Genomic DNA, 24,375 nt, shown 5'->3' with positions numbered 1-24,375 from the left:
CACAGTTGAAAAAAATTCAGTGGCTTAACCTTAAACTATATTACTGGGTTATATAAACCATATGTCTTCACGGGAAATAAAAAGTGATAAGAAATTTCAAGTCATCTAGAACTACACTGTCCAAATACAGTAGCCTCTAGCACATGTGACTGTGGCGAGTACTTGAAATGTGGCTAGTTACAATTGAAATATGCTGTGTTAAGATATGTGCTGGATCTTGAAGATTTAGTATGAAACAAATAAACAAAAAAACAAAGTGAACTATCTTATTAACTTTTTCATGTTGGTCACATGTTGAATCAGTATTTGGAATATACTGGATGAAATAAAATATGTTGTTAAAACTAAATTCACCTGTCTCTTTTTACTATTTTAAAAGAGACTATTAGAAAATGAAAAAGGCTCTATGTGGCTCATAGTATATTTCCATTCGACAGCTCACAGGAGATTCTTTAATATCAAATTATGGATCACAAAGTCCTTACCAAAAGCTGCAAAAAAAAAAATTTAAAAATACACAATTCAACTTGGCTAGTGTTTACTGAGGACCTATGTGCAACACGTATCAGGCATATAAACTGTAGTCTGGATTCTAGCAGATAAAAAGAGATATGACTACAAGTAATTGGAAGATAAGTTACGGTATTAATGAGTCTTAAAAGAATACAGAGGCAAAGCAATAAAAGCATAGGAGAGCAAGGCATTTGTAAAGACCTGTAAAGGAGGCATCTTTTCAGGTGAACATTAAAAAATATATAGGATTTTGACAGGTCATGATAACACATAGCACTTTAGAGGTGACAAATATATTTGTTGTACATTTACCCCATTTGGTGAAAAAGGAAAAAAAATTTCCTTTTTCAATAGAAAATGTCAGTAGATAGAGTAACGTACATGTGGTAAAGATGAAAATGCAGGCTCAGCCCAAGCAATGAAGAGTTATGAATGCCCTGTTGGAGAATTTGGACTTTTCTACAGATAGAAGAAATCACCAAATATTTCCTATCAAGTGTCAACACGATTGGAAACGCATAGTAGGAAGACTACTAAGGCATGGAAAAGAATTATCTGGGAAGAGAGTGGATGAAGGCTGGGGGAAGAAGGCAGGACTAGCATTAATTCCAAGTAATGAGAATAAAAGTCAAGGTATGAATGAATATCATCATAAGAACACAAAAAAGTACAAGGATAACAGAAGAAAGGGAGGCATTGATGTAGCAAGGGGTAATCAAAGAAGGTAGTCTAGGAGGAGATAAACGATGACCTGAATTCAGGAAATGGCAGGTTTGCAGGCAGAGGTGGAGCCAAGGATAAGGAAGATTGAAAATGCAAGAAAGGGAGAGGAGGTGCTGAAGAGTCCAGGTAATCGTAACATAATCATAAAAGGGAAGGCAAGAACAAGGGATGGAAGAAGGCACGAGAGATGTTGAGGAAGAGGGTAAAATTCATTAACTTATTCAACAAACACGTACTGAGCCCCCACCAAATGCCAGGTACCATGTTGCAGAAATTCACAATGGATGACTGTGCAGGGGTCATCTGCAGAGCAGGAGGGAGGGTTACGCTGGGAACCAAGGGGAATGGAGTCGGCTTGGATCAACTGCTATGTGGAAGATGATAGGTCGTCTAACAGGGATAATTAGGAGCATCTAGTAACATTAAGATCCCAGCTGATGTTACAGCATGAATAAGAAATGGAATTAACTGGTAAGGTTATATGACTTGATACCTTAGAAATCCCCAGAAGCAACTAAAGGAAGAATTTAATTTTTCCTAAATATGGAGAATTGACAAAATGTTAAGAAAATGTGAAGAGTACTAGCAAGTCCAGGATGTCTAATGGAATAGGTAAGCATGGTTATCCATTGATTCCATCCTGGTTAGAAAGACTGGGGGTTGGGGGAAGGATTATGAACTAAAAGCCTGAGCTGGGGAGGGATTTATGAGGGAAGGTCATGATCAGAGAGGAATGTCAAAGCTACAAACCCTATGGGTGCGATATTTCTAAGGGACAAAAAGAGTCTAAGAGATGGCTCTGTTGCAGGTAGCTGAAATGGGATATAGATGAAGATAACTAGGAAGGAGCTGGCTAGCATTTCAAGTGGATACCAGCTTGGATGGTGTTATCACTGAAGACGGTAATGGATAGGGTGGTCACATGACCCAGTTTGCCTGGGTCCTTCAGTCTATGACTGTGGTCCTAGTGTTCTCCAGTTTGGATAATAAGTTGTATGTTTGCCCTAGTATAAGGTAATACATAAGTTAAAAGAAAAAAAAAAAAAATCCAGCATCCTGCAGTTTGGTGATTATAACAATAAGGACAGAGAGGAGTGGTATAATCAGAGAGATGAGTGTCAAAGAAGGTACTGAAAATCAGTAATAAATAAACAAGGCGCTCAAGGCTGGCACCAGAGAAGGGATGTAGGAAAAGAAAGGGCCATGATGAACGGGATGCCCTAGGACACAATGTTGGTAATGCTTTCAACTAAATTGGAAGGAGTGTAAGAGAAAACTATCAAGACACATTGTAATGTATTCACAATAAAATGGAGCTATTACAAGACACATAAAATGTGTTAATTGGGGTCCTTGCAAAGGCCTGCACTCTCAGAATAAAGCAAAAATACCCATTTTTAATTCCAAAAGTCCCTTGTATATGAATGGAAGGTCACCAACATTGATACAAGACTACGAGTACACATCTAGCTCCTCAGTTTTTTAACACCAGCCCTGGAGCTGTCTTGGTTTACCGGCCATCATGTGCACTGTTTACTAAGTACACAGTCAACTCAGCAATGAGAAGTTATCAAATCAAGTACCTAACACAGAAAATGGCTGTCCAACTTGAAATCGCCCTTTTTAGTACTAGATTGGCAACATGCGGTCAGAGTCCCGGTGCCAAGAATTTTTTTCAGAAAGTCATTCTGAAATTTTCAAACCTAGAAATGACTGAGGAAGAATATAAAGAAGACCCCCGACACACACACACACACACACACACACACAAAAAAAAAAAAAAAAAAAACAAAGAAAACTAGGCAATTCCACTTTTAGACAAAGCAGCAATTAAACCCAAATCGAGGGAGTTCCGTGTTCCATCTGCCACATGGAGTACAGGTGTGGGAACCAGCCACAGCTCAGAACCCCACTAATTAATTCCATGGAAAAAAGCTCAAAAGCTTTCCTATCAGCAAATCCTGCATCCCTGATGCTTCCTGCCCTGGGAGGGTGTATACCATTTAACTCTCAACTTTTACAAGCATATACAAATAATAGCAAGCACGCAGTTCCCTTTTTGCTTATTTCTCTTTCTCATCCTTTGAAATTAGTTTGTTTGTTAAGCTTTATGTCCAGCTACACTGCATACAATTTTTTTTTAAACCTGGTTAAGGCAGAACACAAAGGAGCACAGCTAATAAAAGGAGAGCCCTGATAAAATTAGATCATAGTCACTAAAAAAAAGGCTAGTTTTCTTAACTGATAAGGCAGCTATGCACATAATTGAGTGCACATAAATTCTTATAGATTTGTAAAATTATTTTTAAATTTTTACAAAACGTATTACAGACTCATGCAGAAAATCCATCCCCCAAAGTTAGGAAACTTTATATTAACGAGTCTTGAAATTCCTATTTAATGTTCTAATTGGAAATCTGTAACACTTGGGAACATCTGAGAGACTACTGAAGGAAGGAGAGAAATGATACAATCATCACCTTCTGGGGGATGATACAGCATGAAATTGATGACTGAGCCAGATGGCATTTCTAACCTAAAGATATCTAGATGTTTGTTTTCAATTAAGAATGGGAATCAGATAAGTTATGGGATTAAGATCCTGAAAAAAAAAAAAAACAACCATTTATGAATATCTCTGACTTCAGTCTTGAAGGAAAAGAAGATGATAAAAGGCAAACAAACAAACAAACAAACAAAACCACCTACACACACAAAACAAAAACCCAAAGCCAAACCTTTCTTAACAAAAATTCACATTGAGCTAATGATTGATAATCTAAGATAGTGTTTAAGAATATTTCTCACTTCTAACTGGGAGCTACATAGTGTGTACACATGGACACAGAGGGTGGAATAACAGACACTGGGGACCTGGAAGGGTGGGGGAAGGATGAGGGATGAGAAATTCCTCAGTGGGTACAATGTACACTAATCAGGTGACAGTTACACTAAAAGCCCCAGACTTCGCCACTATGCCATATATCCATGTAACGAAACTGCACTTGTACCCTCTAAATCTATAAACAAAAAAAAAATTTTTTAATTCTACATTTAAGATTAAAACAGAATGCCACATCATGCACTACAGATTTCAACTCCCTGTTAGAACTACCAATAACCTACTGTAATTATCAGTGGGATTTTGATCCCAACTCTTAAGATTAAAATAAAATAGTTAAAATTTTAACTCGGTGATGGTTGATCAATTATATTAATTAAACAGTATGTCATAATCATAACAAGACTTTAGGGTTAGATGTTTTTCCATAACAGCAAACTCTGATCCAAGTAGGCAGAGATCAATAGAAAGATAAATTTATAGAAGAATATAGAAACTATATGCAAGATGTTTCGGCATCTATGAGACCCAACACAAAAGCCACCTTACCTCCCATCTGCATAGTCTGTGTCTGCTCCGCCCCACCAGACATCGGAGTCATCCTCCTCTGCATCAGCAGAATCGATATTGTCACTTTCCTCGGCCAGCGGGCAACACACAAACTCTACGCCTCGGAACTTGTCGATTCCGCAGGGCAGCAACATGCCATAGTCGTGCAAGTTGGTACTCTTCTCACTGCATGTCTAAAAAGGGTAAGGAGAAAACAGAGAGGGTGGTATCCCAAATATAACAATCAACACACCGACGCAATACATTAGGAACTAATTTTATAGACGAAACGACCATTTGTTTTTTTGGGTGGATTTACAATGGGGTTTCTTTAGCACAGGTTACTTTGGTACTTATTTTTTTTTAATTTTATTATTTAGTTAATAAGAACACAATATTATACAATAGAGGTTTATAAAAACAATGGGAATAGAAACCAATGGGACGTAGAAGGAGCCCGCACTGGGGAATAGATACCAGAGAACCACTGCTTTCTGGCTTTATTAGCATATCAGGAAATTACGAGGGTTCTGGGTACATCCTGACTCACTCCCACCTTCATCACAGATGGAAGTTTTTCTCCCTTGGACCTGCCTTATTCTAGAAATTCTAACTCTCTTGGTTGACTTCCAGGGAGGAGAAGAAATTACCCTCTGGGCAGCCACTATGAATCAGAACGTGTAGTCATTAGAGATTTCTCCTTCAACATCGTTTTGCTTTCCTGGGATTTGCTAAATTTGCACAAATCTAGATGAACATTAAATTCTGAAAGCATCCACTGGAGACAAAGGAAAGATGAATAATTCAACACATATAGGTAAACAATGAAACTATTACAAAATGTATTTTGACCTTACAGGAGTCACTTTGTTTCTTAGTAACAACAAAGATTATTTCTTCTGAAAACTCAGAAGAAATGAAAAATGAGGTTATGCGATGGGTAGCTGGGCTCCAAAGTATTTGGTTTGTTTTCTTAAGCTCAGCAAGCTCTTAAACTTCTAAAACATATTTTTACATAAAGAAATTTTTACTTGACAGTGAATCAGAACACATTATTTTATAAAAGACAAAACTAATGGCATCTTCTGCCTAACAGCTTTAAGGCTATGAGAGAATGGTTAAGTTGAGCCAGCTCACAGTTCTCAACTTCAGCACTGCTGACGTTTTGGACTGGTAATTCTTGCTGGGGGGGAAAGGGGGTGTTATCCTGTTTACTGTCACATGTTCAGCAGAATCCTTGGCCTAACACCAACCCCTCTAGCTGTGAGGACCAAAAATGTCTCCAGACATGTTCCTGGGGAGGAATAGAGGAGCAAAATTGACCCCAGTGGGGAACTACTGACTAGATAAAGGCATCTAATTCTAGTAGACTGATCTCACCACAAACAACCTACATAAATGTATTAGAAAAGCGTAATACATCAAAAGGACAAAGCAGTTTTGAAGGCAGTCATACCACAAAGTGACATTTTCATGCTAGTTGTCTTATGTCTTCTACTGAGTTAGGAAAAAGCAGATGTTGGCAAAGGGCGAGGTACAGATTTACCCACTGTGGGAAAATAAACGTGGTAGCATGGGCTGGTGAATACAAAATTGGCTTAACTGAGAAACAGAATTTTTGCAGGAGCTTTCATGTGCTTACTACCCTGGTCTAGCACTGTATTCAGCAAGAGGCAGGAAGGGAAAAGGTTAAATTATAAAAAGTTTGTATATGACAAATAAAAACGATAGGTGAATAAAAACTCATTTGAAAGGCAAATCTTAAAGTCTTAGCTATTAAAGATTACAGTTTTATTTTAAGTTATAAAACATGGCATAGACACATAATGAATCTAATTAAACTGGCCCTGTTTTTGACTATTTAAAAGTATTCACGAATAGGGGAGGCTGTGCCTGTGTGGGGACATGGGGTGTATGGAAATGCTCTGTACATTCTGTTCAATTTCGTTGTGAACATAAAATTGCTCTAAAAAATAAAATCTACTAAAAAAAAGGTTATGAGTAGTGGTGATTTTTTTATTTTTATTTTTTTCACATTCCCATAACTTTTATTACAGTGTATTATAATTGTTCTATCAGTTATTGTTAATGTTTTATTGTGCCTAATTTATAAATTAAACGTTATCCCAGGTATGCATAGGAAAAAATACAGTATATGTAGGATTCAATACTTTTGCAGTTTCAGGCACCCCACGGGGGTCTTGGAATGATAAGGGGAAACTACTGCATTTTGCAGTAGTGATGTTTTTAAAGAACATATTTATCGAGATAGTTGTTATTTCAAAATACCCTCTAAAATGTCATTAGGTGTGGCCCAAGGAAATCTTCACTGTACAACAAGGGATTTATGGGCTGGTTACCTCTTTGGCGACGGTGTGCCAGTGAAGGTGGGTTTCGCAAACATCCATCCTCTCCTGGTGTAAGAATTTGCACTTGTCAGGAACGAGAAGGGCATCGCTTACAAACTCACCAACTGAAAGAAAGGAAAACCATTCTTGTCATTCTGTCTCTTAAGTGGATTTCAGAGAAGTCACACAGCTCTTTGATGCCTGAGCCATCCAATCAAGACTCTAGAACCTTCAGAATGTTGGATCCAACCTCTTAGCTACCCAGTTCCTTGTCACATTGACCTTAATGGTTAAAATATTTCCTACATATTTTAAGTGAAATCTTTCTTTGATTTATCTGAATTTCTTGCTTCAAAGTTAATCCTATATAAGCTGGTTAAATAGAGAATCAATTACCATTCAATTACAACAGGGAGGTAAAACACAAAGATTGACATTGTCTAGGTAATCATTTGAGTAGACAATACAAATCATCTTCTACTCCTCTTTCTTAGACATTTTAATCTGCTTGTAAACTAATAAAAATTGTAGCATTTTTCTATTTCCTAAGCAAAAAAAAAAACTATATATGCACATGTGCATTATATACATATATATATTTAGAGAATACACACACAAGAGAGAGCTTAAGTCAATTAAATTATGAAAACTGCTCCACAGACCTTTGTTGTACTTTTAAAGAAAATGCATATCATGCAAATTATGTTGCCTTTTCAAAAGACAGACTTGGCCAGGAGTGGTGGCCTATGATCGCAGCACTATGGGAGGTCAAGGCAGGAGGATTACTTGAGCCCAGGAGTTTGACGCCAGCCTGGGCAATATAGCAAGACCCCATCTCTTTAAAAATTAAAAAAAAAAAAATACTGAGACTGCTCAAGTTTTGAGAGTCACAGTGGGACTGAAAAGATTGATTTAAGGGTCCATGGTCTTTGAGAATCATGGGAATAAAAGGGCCAAAAATGTCTGAAGCCTTTGGATTTATGCCCAAGTTGTATCCTCCCTTCCTTGTTTCTCAAGACGTAAAAATGATTCAGGAAAAGGGTGGGGGTGGGGAGAAGGAGGGTGGAATGTTCCAGTGATAAAATTACTGAAAATGGCAAATCCTCCATTTCCTTGTGCTATGGGCCCAGATCCAGCTTGTGAAAGTAAAATGTAGGTACTTTCAGTAACTCTAAATTATGTGTCTGACACTGCCCTAAATATTAATACTCCATGTGCACCTTCTCCCATCTTCCTCAGAACCATCCTCTAAGGCAGCTACAATTATCTCACTTGATAAGAGAAGAAGGTGAGACGGAGAGGCCATATAACAGCCCAGGTCACACGTGTAGTAAATGGCACAGCTGGGAGAATTAAATGAGTTAATATCCATAAGGCACCCAGAACAGAGGTGCTCAATAAATTATACTTTTCCTCAGTATTTCATCAACCACCACTGTTTATCATATGAATAATAATCACAGTAATAAAAAGAGCAACAGCTATTCTTCATCATTTACTAATCATCTATCTTGCCCTTGCTGATGGCAACGGGGTTTTGTTTTCATTACATTATCACGACCCAGTTGTGGCCCCACAGATGAAATGGTGGTGTTTTACATCTGAGTACTGCTTATGATATGATGATGAATAACAGCTGTCAACACGGCGGCACGGAGTCCCTACGATTGCAGAAGTGGAGAATCAGAGAGATCGACCCTCTGGACTTCCGCACGGGGAGTCCGTCCTGGCTGTGAGCAGGGGTTTCCTGAATCCCCTCCGGCAGCCACGGACCTTCGTCCTTAACTCTTCACTTCGGACTTTCTATTTTTCCTTAGTGCAGAGTATACAGCTGTGAACACAAGAGGTGGAACTAAGATTCCAGTGGCAAACAATAAAGAGAACTGATAAAATAGAGTATCTGTTAGATCCTAATAAATCTTACAGAGATAAAGCAGAGAAAGGGCATAGGGATTTTTTTCCAGGGGGTGGATTTTAAATAGGGTAGTGAAGGATAGTCAACTTGAAAATATGACATTTCAGCGAAGACTTGAGGAAGTGAGGGAACGAACTATCTGAAATCAGAGGAAAGAATATTCAAGCCAGAGGAAGCAACAAGTGCAAAGGTCCTGAGGCAGATGCAAGCCTGGTGAGCTCCCAGAAGAGCCAGGAGACCAGAGCTATCAGAGGGACCGATGGAGAGGACACTGATGAGTGAGTAAGTGGGAGGTAGGCGAGTGAGGCCTTCAACACTGTCAACACACTGGCCAGTACTCTTGAGTAATATGAGAAGTATCTATTGTGATTTTCACTCATTATTCTTACCCTCAGAGTCAAGATTAGAAGTAACAAGATAGGGGGTTGCTGTAATAATCCCTGTGGGAGATGGCAATGGCTTGGACCAGGACGAGAGCAGGAGAAACAGGGAGTAGTCCTAAGATTCTGGATGTCAGTTAAACATCAAATTTAAAGAACCAAACAGAGAAAAGTCAAGGACCTGGCTTGTTCCGATTCCAGTAACTGGGAGATATTTTACACTGAAGATGACAGAAAAGATTGGACCAGACTTTCTTCATTTTTCCTCATGCACGTGCAGAGAAGCAGAACACTCCATACTTAATGTACTTACCACCTATACTACTGCACACTTCGATATGTGTGTATCAAAATAACTGTGGACAAATGTCTCCCCAAGGGATTTTTGATTTTACCATTTCAGACTCTTAGGCCACAAACATTTTTTTTTTAATTTGCTCATCATGTACTGACATTTTTAACTTTCACGTTTTAACAAATAGGCCGGGAAAATTTTTCTGGGAAGCATTTATACTCAAGAGATGGGAAGAAAACAGAAGCAGCCAAAATACTTCTCAACAAACTTTCCATGGGATAAAACCATTATGGGTTTTGCTTCAGAGTGTGGGCAGTTACTGGATTCTTAAAGAGGACATGAGGGTGAATTACACATCCTTTTAAAAAGTGACTGTTGCCGTCACCAACATTTCACTGTAACTATTACCGGATAATGGTGAGAACTGACAGATGGGATTCTTCAGATGAGAACTATTTGCCAGATGGCAGAAACTAAATGGATCAAGATTAGCTAAAGGCAAAAGAAATGAACACTAAAAGTTTCACCTAAATCCTCTCTCCTATTTACTCAGGTGAATGGACTCCAGCCTCCTATACCTAACCACGTACATACATAAATGGCAGGGTGAGTGTGCGATGGAAATGGTGTTTGACCCGGGCTCTGAATAAACACTGGTCTTAAAATAATGAAAATAGTTCAAAGGACATATATTTTTTAAAAGATGGGAACAAAACAAAAATTTGTTAGCAATTTTGAGCTTTTCAAAATCCTCACATAGATACGGGTTAACAATTCTGACACTGCTATGCATGTATACTGAAATTGAACAATTAAGTAAACGGACGATGGATGGAGTGAGAATTTACAGGTAAGCAAGGGGAAAAGTAGAATGTCATGTGGTGATATATCAGAGTTGGAGACATCAGAATGAACTTGTATTTAGCTTAATATAGAAATGAATATTATAGTTTAATATAGTTAGCTATAGAAATATTTACAGATATGCATAATATAAAAGCAAATAGAGACAAATATACTGCCTTTCTCTGTCAGCTGAGCAGTCTTAAAAGCAAAGACACTCTAGTAGCAACAAGCCTACATTCAGGTTTTAATACTGTTCTCCAATAAAAGGAACAAGGGCTCGCTGGGTAGAAAATATACAAGATAAGCCTGGAGCATCTTGTAAGGGGGAGTAGGGGGAAGAGGCTACATCAAATGATCACAGGAGCCATCTGAAAAAATCTCCCAATAGCTAAAAGCAGGAATAATTTGAGCAACAATAAATATAAAGGAGTCCTGGATTTTAAATCAAAGTACAATATAAATCTCCATGAGTCCAAATGATTGAATGAATGAATGAATGAATAAATAAATGGGAGAAAAGAGACAAATTTATGCAGAAGAATTCCAAATAATTTACGTAGATACTCTGTCTTTGAGAGGGTGAAGCGTAACTCTCCACTCCTTAGTCGTGAGCTGTGCAAAGTGACCTCCTTCCAAAGAGTAAAGTACACAAAGTGGGGAAAAAGAGTAACTTTAAAGTGGAGACACTTGACAAACACTACAGTGATATATCATGTTGATAACACGTACCCTGGACATGACGTGAAGAAGTGGGCACTTTACCTCTGTGATCTTCCTTTTTAAAACCAATAACCCCAGCCAAAGCATAAGAAAACTCCAGTACAGAGGAATCCTACAAAATGCCTGATCAGTACGTCTCAAATCTGTCAAGGTCATTAAAAATAAGGGAAGTATGAGACAGAGGTGGGGGCTGGGTGGAAGGGATGGGTGTACTTGATGAGTGCGATGTGCACTGTCTGGGGAATGGACACACTTGAAGCTCAGACTCGGGGGGATGGGGGGGGCATGGGCAATATATATAACCTGAACTTTTGTACCCCCATAATGAGCTGAAAAAAATAAATAAATTAAATAAAATAAAAATAAGGAAAGTATAAAAAACTGTCACAGCCAAGAGGAGGGTAAGGAGACCTGACAACTAAATGTGACGAGCTTTCCTGGGTAAGGTCCTGGAATGAAGGACATTAGATAAAAACTAAGGAAATCTGAATAAAATATGGATTTTAGTTAATGCTAATATATCAAAATTGGTTTGTAAATTTTAACAAATGTACCCTATTAATATAAGATGTTAATAACAGGGAAAACTAGGTGCCAAGTATATGGGAACTCTCCACACAATCCTCTCAATTTTTCTGTAAATCTGTAAACTGTCATAAAATATAAAGTCTATTTAAAACAAAATTTTATAATTAATATAAAATTTCATATAATAGAGACATACCTATTGGGTTCCGTATCAACATTCTAGCCTTCAAAAGAATGTCTATGAAATTACTGTAGTTGAAAAAACTAGAGTTAAAAAGATCTTACTAACTCAGGCTTCTCATCCATAGCATCTATTAACAACTAGTCAGAGCTTGGTTTGAGATTTTCTTAGCAAAAATAATGAGCCAGTAACATGTGGCATCAAAATTATTTTACATAGTTCAAGAATTTCAGAATAATAACCTATGTATCAACAGCAAAGGGAACTCTTTGCTTTCCGAACTTAACCTTGTCTTAGGAATGTAAACTAACTGCTCATAGAATTCAATTCCCCTTTTACAAATGAGGAATCTCAGTCCTGACAGGTTTCAGCAAAGCCAATAATAAAAGCAGGCTTACTCTGAACCCTGACTCTCACTCCAGTGTTCACAGAGTGTTAAAATATTTTACTAACCCTGAAAAATAGCTTCCTCACCAACCAATCCAAGATAAGTTATACCTGCTTTTTCTGTTGCCTCTTTTTGACTGCGTTAATTATTATACATATTCTTGATTTTATCAATAATGGGCCTTTTTGGGTACTCATTTTTGTAATAATTCCAACGTCTGTTAAAAGATGGAATTGTGAACATAATGGTTGTTAAATCTTTCGAGATCAGGGGTTCTCAAACTCTAATGTGCTTCAGAATGACCAGGGACCTGGGTCAGACTGGAGTTCATCCTCTCCCAGCCCCACAGCCTGGATCTGATTACGTGTTCTGGGATGGGCCTGAAAACAGACCTCCCCAGAGTGTGTCTGATTCAGGTGGCTCCTGGACCACACTTTGAGACACGATGTTTAGAGCAGGGCTTCTCGACCTTTCCTGTGCATACAAATCACCTGGGGATCTTGTTAAAATGCAGGTTCTGACTGGAGACGTCTAGGGTGGGAACGATCTGCTTGTCTAACAAGCTCCCAAGTGATGAGATTCAGCTGCTCCTTCAGGTAGCAAGGGTCTACTTAAGATTATCCATTATAACTAACCTCATTAAGGTTTTTATTTTTAGGTTACAGGTTATTGCATTATAAGATACCTTTTACTTAACGACCTCTAATTGTACAGTTCAGTAGAGCGAAGTACGTTGACACTGTTGTACAACCATCACCACCTTGCATCTCCAGAATGCTTCATCTCGCAAAACTGAAACTCTGAACACCATTAAACAACTCCTCTCTATCCCCCATCCCTCCAGCCCCTGGTAATCATTATTCTGTTTTCTGTATTTTTGAATTTGACTATTGTAGGTATCACATAAGTGAAATCATATTTGTTATTTTTTTTCCTACCACTAAATACTTTTTTTATGGAGCTGAAATTCACATAACACAAATTTAGCCATTTCAAAGTGTGCAATTCAGTGGCATTCAGTACATTCACAAGGTTGTGCAACCACCACCTCTATTTAGTTCTTGCAAATTTCATTACCCTAAAAGGAAACCCCATACACATTAAGTAGTCACTCCCCATTCCTTCCAGCCCCTGGCAACCACCAATTTGCTTTCTGTCTCGAGGGACCAATACAATATTCTTATTACATATGATAAACTCTGATATTATATTTTCTATTTTATTTTATTCTATTTGAATAAAAAGTTGGTCAAGGCCCACCACATTGATTTCCCCACTCATAAGTGAAATCATGTAGTAGTTGTCTTTTTGTTGACTTTTAGTTGACTGACTTTTAGTTGACTGGCTTGGTTTGTCCTTTTAAAAAGTAAAAATAAAAAATCTTTCATGCTTTCTGTTCCTAAGCCTGTGTCCTGTCCCATAGATTTGTCTCTTTGGCACCATCTTAAGGACTGAGTGCCTTTTTTACACATCCCTAAGAGCCACGTTGCTCCTCGTTTGCCTTTTCTATTATTATAGAAGTTACAAAATATGGTAGAAAGAGTTCCAGATTTGAAACCAACACAATGACTCAGGCGGATGTAGTGATTTACATCTATTAAAAAGTGATGTTATAAATGCCAGAAAGGTTCAAATAGGATGAGGGACAAGAATAAAAATTAAACCTAACACAATTTGGATTAATTTTTTTAAGAGATTATCTCTGCTACCACTGAGTATTACCACTCTGCACTCAGTTCCATACAGAATATGAAAGCACTGACATAATCCTGCACCAAAAGCGCTTAGAGCAGCTTTGTCCAACAAAAACAGACTGCAGGCCACGTATGTAACTTTAAACTTCTAATAGCCATGCGAAAAAAATAAAAAGAAACTGGCAAAATTAATTTTAGTAATATAATTTATTTAATGCTGCATATCCTAAATTTCATCATTTCAACATGTAATCAATGTAAATAATTATTACTAAGACATTCTATATATTTTTTTTCACCCAGACTATCTATCATGTGTGCATTTTACACTTACAGCACTGTTTGGATGAGCCACATTTCAAGCTCTCAATAGGCACATGTGGCCACCATTGGGCAGTACAGACTTAGCGTCAGATTTTAGAGATCAGAAATATCTTTCAAGCGGTGGGGAGTTGACTGTGGACAGGCTGAGGTTATGGGAGAAAATCTGAAGGCAAAGAAAGATATAGATAGACCCAGGCAGAGAAACCACAAATTGAATATGCAGAGATCGTATGCACAGTTTTCTTCTGTATTCTATCCTAATACCACACACATTTTAGTCATTGAGAGCTATACCACTGAATGCCATTTGTTACTACCATTAACCCCATTTACCAGCAAACTGCCCATCTTCCCTCATTTCTCTTTTTGCCGTTCTCATATTATAATTCGTCTTTATGAGTAAGTATGTGATCAATTTGGATGTGGAAATGGAAGTAAGGTTTCTTTTAGACTTGAACCTACTTTAGCTTAGTTCAGTCCTCTACAACCCGACAGATGAGCTGAAAAAGCAGACCCTGTAGAGATGGGATATCCTCCTAAATTCTCTGCTTTGTTTCTTGAAAATATAAGTTTCCCTTCTGTGGCTGCTTTCTCCTAACATTTTCCTTTCTTTCTGCCTTACCAAAAATCTAAAAGCCTGATAGAGTTGAGAGATGCAATTAATTAGGCTTATAGATGAGGCTTTTAAAAGGCCACATAATTACTCACAAAATACCAACTAAGCTGATGTATGATGAGAAAAGAGAACCACCAGTCATTACCAAAACCTTAAATCATACGGAGAGGTAAAAATACACAGCATGTTTTTTCCATACACCGTCCTCGGAAAGCCATGTGTGAGGTAGGCTATGACCAAGACAAGAGGTACTTTCGCAGATAACTTCTCAGCGGAGCTATGGACTCTCACTCTCACGCCCCTGGCTTCTTTTTCCAACCTATGACCTGGCCTTGCTCCAACAGTGTGCAATCTGCAACTCATCTTTCAAGGTCAACAGCAACAAGGCATTCGTCTCTTCTCAGCCCTCAAGTTCCCTGACCACTCTACCACCTTACTTTCTTCCTTAAATTCAATCTTCTTCTCCGGCTTTCTCCAATCCAGAAGCACTCGTTCTCCATCTCCTGTCTCCAGCTAATCGTCCTTTCCCTCTCACTGACTCATCTTTTAATCATCTCCTTCATAAAAAAGTAAGACTGTCTTCTACTCTCTGCTCTTCTTACTTTCTCACTCAGACACATCACCCACACCTAAGGATTCAACAACCTCCTTTAATCTTTCAGTTCTGACCTTCCACTTGACATTTTTATCCGCTTGCTGCACACCTCCACTCGGAAGGTTCTGCTCTTAGCAAGTGTACTAGAACCAAAGGCCCAACTGACTATCAAATCCCAGAATTGTACCCAAAGAACAATGAGTTCCTTATTCGGTCAAAATCCTTCTTATGTGGAAGCAAGAGAAGGGAAGAGAACCAACACTGAACATTTTGGGAAGCCCAAAACATTGGCTTCTGCTGAACAAATTCTATTTGGTTGTAGAACCCTGGACCCATTTCCCTCAATGCTATGCTTCTACTCTCTAACAGACATTTACCACTGATGAATGCCCCATGAATCAGAAGGCGACGGGACTGAACCTCTGCTCCACTCAAACTATCCGTACTCCCAAAGCTGGATGTCAGATCAAGTCACAATCATATACTGCACTATAGCAAAGCACTTTCTAACCAGAAACGCATCCTTCTAGTACTTTCCCTCTCTCTTTCATCTACTACAATGGTTCTTGGACACTTCAAAACTCTCTCTGGTTATCAGAGGAGGTTTCACTACCTTCATTTCATTTCCCTGCCAGTCTGACCTAGGCCCCTCAGCATGTACATTCATCATGGTTCTTGTCGCCAACTACCTCCCCATGCTCATGTCATAACCACATTCTGTCCAGCCTACCTCTCGCCTAAGTGTGAGACTCCTACTACCCAACCACCCCACTGTGCCTATTAACTGCCCCTTCTAGATTCTCCTGGGCATAGCCTAGGCTCAAAACCTGTTGGAGACAATGTGATTTAACGATCAGAGAAATGTTGCTCTGTATTTCAAGGGTTTTCCAACTCAAAATCTCCCAGAAAACAAAATTTATATCCTAAAAGATGCAGAACTACTTAAGGCAAAAATAAGTAGATAAAGTAAAGAAGAGAATGAAAAAGAAAAGATGAGGTCACTGCATTTAATAAAAGAGCTAGCCAGGAAGTAATGAGGATACAGTACTTGAAACTGGCAACACCTTTTACCAGGTATCAGAACATTGCTGTAAGTTTCCAAACCTCTGTTAAAGCAGAGAGAAATAGAAGGATTAGAATGCTGTCATTGTACTGGCAACAATATCTAGGGATGAGGAAGACAATATCTAACAGAATAACCAATACATAAGTATACATGATTCAGCAATCTCTTCAATAAAAATATACTTTAGAAATTACCCATATCCCTTTTGAGTCATGTTTTAAAAATTATACAATCTTTTCAATGTGGGTAGATCCCCAGATAAATTAGCATCTCTCTTTCTGCTACCACTCCACTGTGGACTTAGAAATTGCCACTCAGATACGTAAACAAGGCTTAGTTTCATTACTGTAAATCAATTTGCCAAGCCTTATCGCTCCTCAGAGAGTTGAAATAATTGAATTTCTGGACTTCTAAGGAAGAGGGTTTAACTAACTGAAGGCTTCCAAAAGGTAGACCGCCAACTACTCAAGCAGAAAATGCCCCTGGAGAATTCTGATCCATGTTTCTAATCCAGTGGCAACTGGATGTTATCAGTGGCAACTGAGTTACCTGTCTATACCTGCTGATACCCACAAGTAAAAGCTAAGAAGTACTATGAATCTCTAGTGATAACAGAGCATAAAGCTAACACTTAGGTCTTCATAACTAATAAATAATGGATTTTAAGAGAAAAAGGGATACTGGAATCTGTTTATAGATAACTAAAAGACAGAAAAAAATAAACATCTAGAAAAATCTAAAGTTGAAGGATACATATAATTTGAGGCTTTTGATCAGAGACTTCCTCAATAACATAGGTGTAAAAACTAATGCCAAACTGACAAAATCCCATGGCATATAGCAGAATGAGAACAAAGCTATCCTTCAACCTAGTCATTTTCTTTTATCACTACAACTTCAATCATCGATGTAAATGGAAATTTCTGCTTCCTTTGCTACTTTTCTGCTTGACTGAATTTTATAATGAAAACGTCTGTTCCTTTCAGACGGAGCACAAGTGTCATTCAAATTTTACACACCAGGCAAAGAGTGAATGCATTTGTTTAGATGCAAAATCATTTAGATAAGCGTCAATACAGGCTGCAGCACATTTACGGATGCAGCACTCTAAAATTCTCGTAAGCAATAAAGCAGGGCGTCAAATGAAGGTGCATTCAGGCTTCAAATATCTTGAGACTGTGTCTTGCCGTCTGCACACAGCAAGGCCCACCTTCCTTTCCCGGCCCTACTCAACCAGAAAGCAGTGGAACTGTGCCCAACCCAACCCTTTGCCCCAAACATCTTCCAGGTCAACAATCCAAAGTCACATGAAAACTCCATCTTCAATTTACCTCTCCAGGGAGCAAATATTTTGAAGAGCAAGCATTCTAGCAGGCAGAAACTCAGCCTTTACATCAAATTAAGCCTTAAATAGTCTTTCCAAGTAAGGCCCTGTCGCACATTGAAGGCACACACAGAGTGTCTGAAGAAGGCAAATCTCCCATTTTATATTTAGCATTTAGTATTGAGGGAACTGTGTGTGATTAAGGCTTATAATCAGAGACGGTGTCCCTCATTACAAACAATAAAGGTCCTGTCTCATTTAAAAAATATAAAGATGACTAAAACATACATTAAAGGAAAATTATAGTTAAGACCTGAGTTGTTTTAACCTAGTGTTGTGGTTTTGGAAAGATGCTGAGGAAAGACTTTGATTTAGGGAAGAATATCTGGATAGCAGAACCGTCTAAGAAAAGTGTAAGTGGATTTATCATTTGGGGACTAAAGGCAGACTTTCTAACACCAATCAAGTTAACAGGCGGTAGGATCTTCATTATCTAAACTTAAGGTGACCCATTTCATGGTTAAATGAAGTGTGTACTCAAGGTCACCCGCAAGGAAGAAAAAAGATGCAAAAAATTGGTTCCCTCTGTTGGCCTGACTCATTCCCACTCATGCCATCACATGGTAATTCTAGATGTTCACTTCATTTTTTGTTTATGTTCAAACTGTCTGGATAGTTCAAAGCCTTAGCTTTTAAGTTTCTATGACAGGGAGTTAGCTATATATAAATCCTTGGACGATGTGTATAAGTTAGGCCATCTCTTTCAGAAAACAGAGCTGGATAGATTGAAAAGCCAACTGTTACACAAAGGAAGTATAAAAGACATCTTTGATAACAGTTCTTATGTGCAGGTGAACATTCATCAACTACAACAATAAATAATAGGTAATTTTTGTGTTTTTCTGGATTCTATACACCTGAGAAGACCATATTATCATTCTATATTCATTTAGGCAGCTGTTTAACTGGCATTCCTACATTAGGACAGTTTTCGGGGTTCCCACGTTTGCTTCCAGATAATTTAATCTCTTCTTCCCACTTACAAATTTTAGTACAAGTGTAAGGTCTCCTAACAGCATAAGAGGATAATTCCAACTATAAGACCACATCTGTGTAAAACGAGATATTCTGTGAGAAATCTTATATTTAATAACTATCTAAAATGCTTTTTAAAGGCAAATTTTTGAAAGGATTATGCTTTATTACATATCTTCACTTCTTTAAAAAATGTTTTAAAAGAATACATAAATGTTCCCTAGGGATTTAGCTTGATTCATTTTATTCTTGCATACTAATTATCATTAACCAGCAGAGAAAGCAAAACCAAAACACAAAACAAAAGCAACAACAACAAAAATACTAGATTCTGGTAATAGCCCAGTATGGGGTCTATTTCTGCATCAATAGTACGGTTTCTGTATTAAGCTAATTCAAATTTAATTAATTCTATGCATGAAATTAAGGGTCCAAGAGACTTTAATAAAAGCTGAAAACAATCTTATCCTTTGGTTAAAACAGATTTTTATCCCAAATGATACTCAACAATAAACCGACAGAGAAAAATGGAATAACAAGCATATCCCATGCTCATGTATTCTCTGTTTAACCTAAGAAGCCTGAACTGAATTTGCCATTTATTGATAAGGAACTGGCACACATCTGAGATAAAATGTGCAAGTAAACTAAGAGCCAATACTCTGGGGGTCGCATGGGGCCTGAATTCTTGGTGGAGTGGTGGAGTATCCACAGGAAGAGGACCAGTAAATACTATGTCTGAGGCTCGGCCTAGACATGGTGACGCGGGAATCATCAACGCTGGCCTCTGGGAAAGCACTGATGAGATCTCCTAGCAAGTTCACGTATTATGAGAAAATGAACAACCCAGAAGGACCCTTTAAAACACTGATAGTTAGAATTTCTCAAGTGGGCTGCAAAAAAAATGAGCCCAAAAGGAGAATGGGGGACAGCAGAGAGAAAAACAGAAGGAACAGCATGACAATGGTCTGGAAAGAGGGCAACAGGGTCAGTTACCACCAAGAGGTGGCAGAGGACAGAACAGCACCCACCAGACAGGTCTGACAATGTGAGTGACAGCAAGGAGCTGATGCCTGATAACAGCCAGTAGAGGAGAGAGGTGGAGATCAGGAAGATCACAAGGACCTTCTGGTTACCATATCAAGAAGCATGGCTGTGAACAGACAGGGCAAGGGTAGAACTTAAAGGAACATATGGAGTCAAGACGGGAGTAAGAGCCAAGGGAGCTCTGAAGAGGAGAATATGAGAAGGCTAAACACTACTGATATGTGAAATTACATAAAGGGTCAGCAAGCCAAAGGTCTTTATGAAGTCAAAGATCAGATACAATGAGGTAAAGAAACTACTAAAGAAACTATGTGCGTTGGTACCTGTGAATTTAGATTCAACCAAGAATTTGGGACAAAGGTGGAAAAAGAAAACTAAGCTCAAATTATTTAAGTGGTAAAACAGAGGATAACTTCTTGGCACACTGAACATGAGACTATTAATATTAAATATGCTTAGAGAATAGCATGAGTCCCTGACTCATGATGGGTTCTAAGCTTTCAATAAAACAAGAGTTACAGGACCTATTCATAGGAATACAGCAACCCTGAGAAACTAATTATCTTCCTAGCTGGTAAAGATGCCATCCAACAAATAAAGAGGATAACATCCAAACCTTTAAAAAATGAATTTAATAAGGTTATACCATATTCTGGGAGACTAGTAAACATTAAGGGAAAGATTTAGGAGAACTCAAGCTGGGCAATATTCTTGAAAATACATGTACCTTATCAATAAATCAACAAAATATCCCAAATTTTTAATGGCATGAAAAGATTTAAACCTCTAGAAGGGAGATATCTATATCTACATGGAACACCTACTAAAACATCACATTCATCTAATCATTTAATAAAGGCATGTAAATATGATGATACGAGTTAATGTTTAACATCCATAAATAGTATCCAACCCTTAAAGTTAAACATAAGAATCCGAAGCTTCAAGAATGCAATACTATTGTGAACAATAATTAGAAGTGGATTTCTGTTAAAACTATCCTTTATCGTTAGATTTAAAAGTTAGGGACAATGAAACTATCATAAACTAATCTAACAATATGTTTTATCTCTACACACAGATGACTCTGGTATACAATGACTTTTCATGTGTCGGACAGGTTTGACCCTATTTCCTAGAGTTCAAGGTTCTTTTATCAAGATCCCAAGACATGAGATTTATTCCTAATCTGAGATGCCTGTTAATTCTTGGTTGTTAAATAAAATCTGTCCTTTCTCTGTTGGTCAGCACTGGCATAAGTGAAGTAAATGACATTTATCATAATCTTAGAAATTCTTCCAGGCATGTGAAATTGCTGCCTTCCTAATGTATGGGTTACCCCCTTTTTTCCCTCTTTCCTTCCCTTTCTCAATATTCAGCTAAATCCTCCATTCATTTGCTATATACTTACTAAATGTGTACTATGTACCAAGACAACTTTGAAGCTCTGGGGATATTTCAGTGAATGAACAAAAGTCCCAATTATTGAAGAGCGTACATTTTGAACAAAAAACAATTATTTCCAAATTTATGAGCAATGTAGGAAAGCATTCTTAATCTTCAGCACCACTTATTCCCAATTTAGATCTACGATTATTCTTTCTCCCCATCAAGTCCTCAAATCCACTGATTCTAATACTTTCTCCCAACCTATTACCCTCTCATAAGTTTGCTATTAAAATTCAAAGATGAGGAGGAGCTATATTGCAGGATACTACAGGATACGAAAATATTGCTCTAGAGGATGATCAGTTTTTTCTCAAATCCAGTTGCACCATCTATTAAAAGAATTGACATAATAAAAAAGATTCATCCTGAATACATGGTAACAAGGACTAAGAAAGAGGGTATGTTAGAGGTGATTTTAGCACATTAATGACATGTACAATATAAATGAAATCATATTCAATGTTCAGATATTTTTTTGGACATCAGATAAAAGAAATAATCAAAAGAATAAATGTCTTTCCAAATTAAATATGTAATTTCTGTTCCAAATATAAATAATCAACTATCTTAGTTCTATTGTAATTTTCCACCATTATTTTCCAATACTACCAACAAAAATTATTGCCCTTGGAAACTCACCACACCTGTTTTTAACTCACATGTCTTCCTTTTCTCTACATAGCCCTCAGGATCCATATCAAGAATCTTTTGTCATACCCTCCAGCTCATACTACCATCTCCTCCTTCCTCCTGTTCTTATAGCAAGCCCCCATCTTATGTACCTAAAAAAATTCACAGCATCTGGTCGTAAAGTGGACTAGTAATTAGGATTGGGAGTTTGAAGAGATTTTTGGTCAGGGGAGAACATTTGGGGGAAGATGAATCTAGTTTTGATCATGTTGAGTCTGAAGTCTCTGAACAAACACCTGTTGCTAAGTTAGTAGAGATCAACATGTTTTCAGAGTAAAAACGATTACAATTACAAACCTCTACAACATCTTAAATAGGGAAATTCTGCACTAAATCCTACCAAATGGGCATAAAGGTAATTTTATATAGATATAAGTTATACCCAAGGAAAAGCAAACATCTTATAAAGTTGATATATAGTATGGAAAAACTCAGCTCTACTAAATCACAGTTTAGCTTTATCCAGCCCAAAGTTAGATAACTAATTTAGGACATCTTTTAACTTTTAATCTTAAAAGAAATTTTCTAATCAAACGTTACCTATTGGGCACAATGTGCACTATCCTCGTGGTGGGTACAAGAGAAGCCCCAACATCATCCCTATATATAATTCATCCATATAACAAAAAACACTTGTACCCTCCATATCTATGGAAATAATAACAATAACATATATGTTAGAAAGAGGGAAATGGGTTAAATGAATAAAAATTCATCCTCTTGAACAGAAGATTGTACCCTTCATATGCAAATATGTAAAATAAATAATAAACTCAATATATTTTACTGGGGAAAAAAACAAACTTTCTAGATTAAAAAAAAAAAAATTCCTGGAAGTCTTAAACTCAACTTCTTCTTACCATCCAATATAGGCCTACTTGATCAATTACCCATAGCTAAGGGAAGTCATAAGAATCATTCTCTGCCATATCATTTAGTGGTCTCTTCTGCTACCCCATATTTCTAAACTCTGTGCTTAAATAGCTATTTTCTTGATTTTTCCACTGTAGGTCTTCTCACCAGGGAATATAAAGTTTCACCCTTGGGCCCATTCCATTCCCTTCCCACCATTTCGTCTATCATGTATATGCCATTTGTTTTACAACTATTCCAAAATTACTCATTTCTGGACAATGCTGTATTTTTATCTTTATATCTTACAACTTCTTGGGTTTTTTTAACTTTTGATTTTTCTTTGTCTAAAGTTAATATTTGCCCCATTTTAAAATTTGCTTCATTTTTTTATGCACCCATCAGTCCTACATCTTTCCCAAACTCTCCCACACAACCCTGAAACCACGCTAAGTACAGGTGAGCCCTATAAGGCAGGTAATGCATCATTTCTTCCTGCAGGCCTCCCTCCTGGCACCCGCCCCATTCTTCTCCTCCAATCTAGATAGACTAGCTGCTCTCCAGACTTCAGCACAGTTGTTGCCCTGACACTTCCCATCACCAGAGGGTTTCAAAACCAAAGCCAAAGCCTGAGACTCACTGACAAGAGACAAAAAACTAGACAGACACTCCTGGGATGCATTGCCAGCAAGGGCTGAAATTTATCAAGGGATATAGACAGAGAAAGTTTAATGAAGCCACTAAGTGACTACCGTGAAAAAAAAAAAAAAACAAAGATAACAGAATTTATCTCTAGGCTGTATAGTAAAATAAATATTGAGAGCTTTCTTTGTCAAGTACTAAAATTTGAACGTTTCCTAACAACCTTTGATATTGAAATTAAAGTACATCTTGAATCAGGCTTAAGATTCATCTTTATGTCATTTCTTACATTCAGGATGCTTTCTGTGTGTAACTGCAAAAAAATCATACTTTTTTCCTCAATGCTTTATAGTCGATTCTTATCTAAGTACAAATATCAAATAACGTTTTCAAAATGTATTAAAATACTTGAAAATACTTAAAAAATATTTTCCCTAATTTCATCTCAGTATTCTCGACATAATTAACTCTTTCTTTCATAGTAAGTAAATAAACAGTTATGGTTTAATGGATACTATTTGGAATTATTATAAAGATATGCTGTACCTAAATCACAATATTAAAACTAAAAAATTTTAAGTCCACAAAAAAGCATTTCTTAGTTCTTTTCCCAGAGAAGAAATACATCGTAAGTTCCCTAAAATTTGTTATAGTAATAAGTCTGTGTCTAACATGTTTTATATATTATTTATACAATTAATTTTAGCGTAGTTTATTATTTAAAACATAATGGAAACTTGAGTTTCACGGCAAGAGCCCAAATTAATTCAGTTAATGCCATTTTTTTATGTTGGATTTAAGCCACTTTCCTAC

The 24,375-nt window shown here is 37.4% G+C and overlaps 1 protein-coding gene across 9 annotated transcripts in view; it reads right to left on the bottom strand.

Annotated features, from left to right (window-relative positions):
- APP (amyloid beta precursor protein) overlaps positions 1–24,375 on the bottom strand; it is a 244,752-nt gene that overhangs the window by 137,812 nt on the left and 82,565 nt on the right. For all 9 annotated transcript variants that reach the window (XM_069475007.1, XM_069475008.1, XM_069475009.1 and 6 more), the window contains 2 exons: positions 6,988–7,100; positions 4,628–4,821 (listed from right to left, as the gene is read on the bottom strand). In XM_069475007.1, coding sequence (XP_069331108.1) covers positions 4,628–4,821; positions 6,988–7,100 — 307 coding nt within the window. The remainder of the gene's footprint in view (positions 1–4,627; positions 4,822–6,987; positions 7,101–24,375) is intronic.

This window comes from Eulemur rufifrons, chromosome 7, assembly GCF_041146395.1.
Source record: "Eulemur rufifrons isolate Redbay chromosome 7, OSU_ERuf_1, whole genome shotgun sequence".
Taxonomy (NCBI): domain Eukaryota; kingdom Metazoa; phylum Chordata; class Mammalia; order Primates; family Lemuridae; genus Eulemur; species Eulemur rufifrons.
The sequence above is the reverse complement of the archived record's forward strand: the minus strand, read 5'-3'. Positions and strand labels throughout refer to the sequence as shown.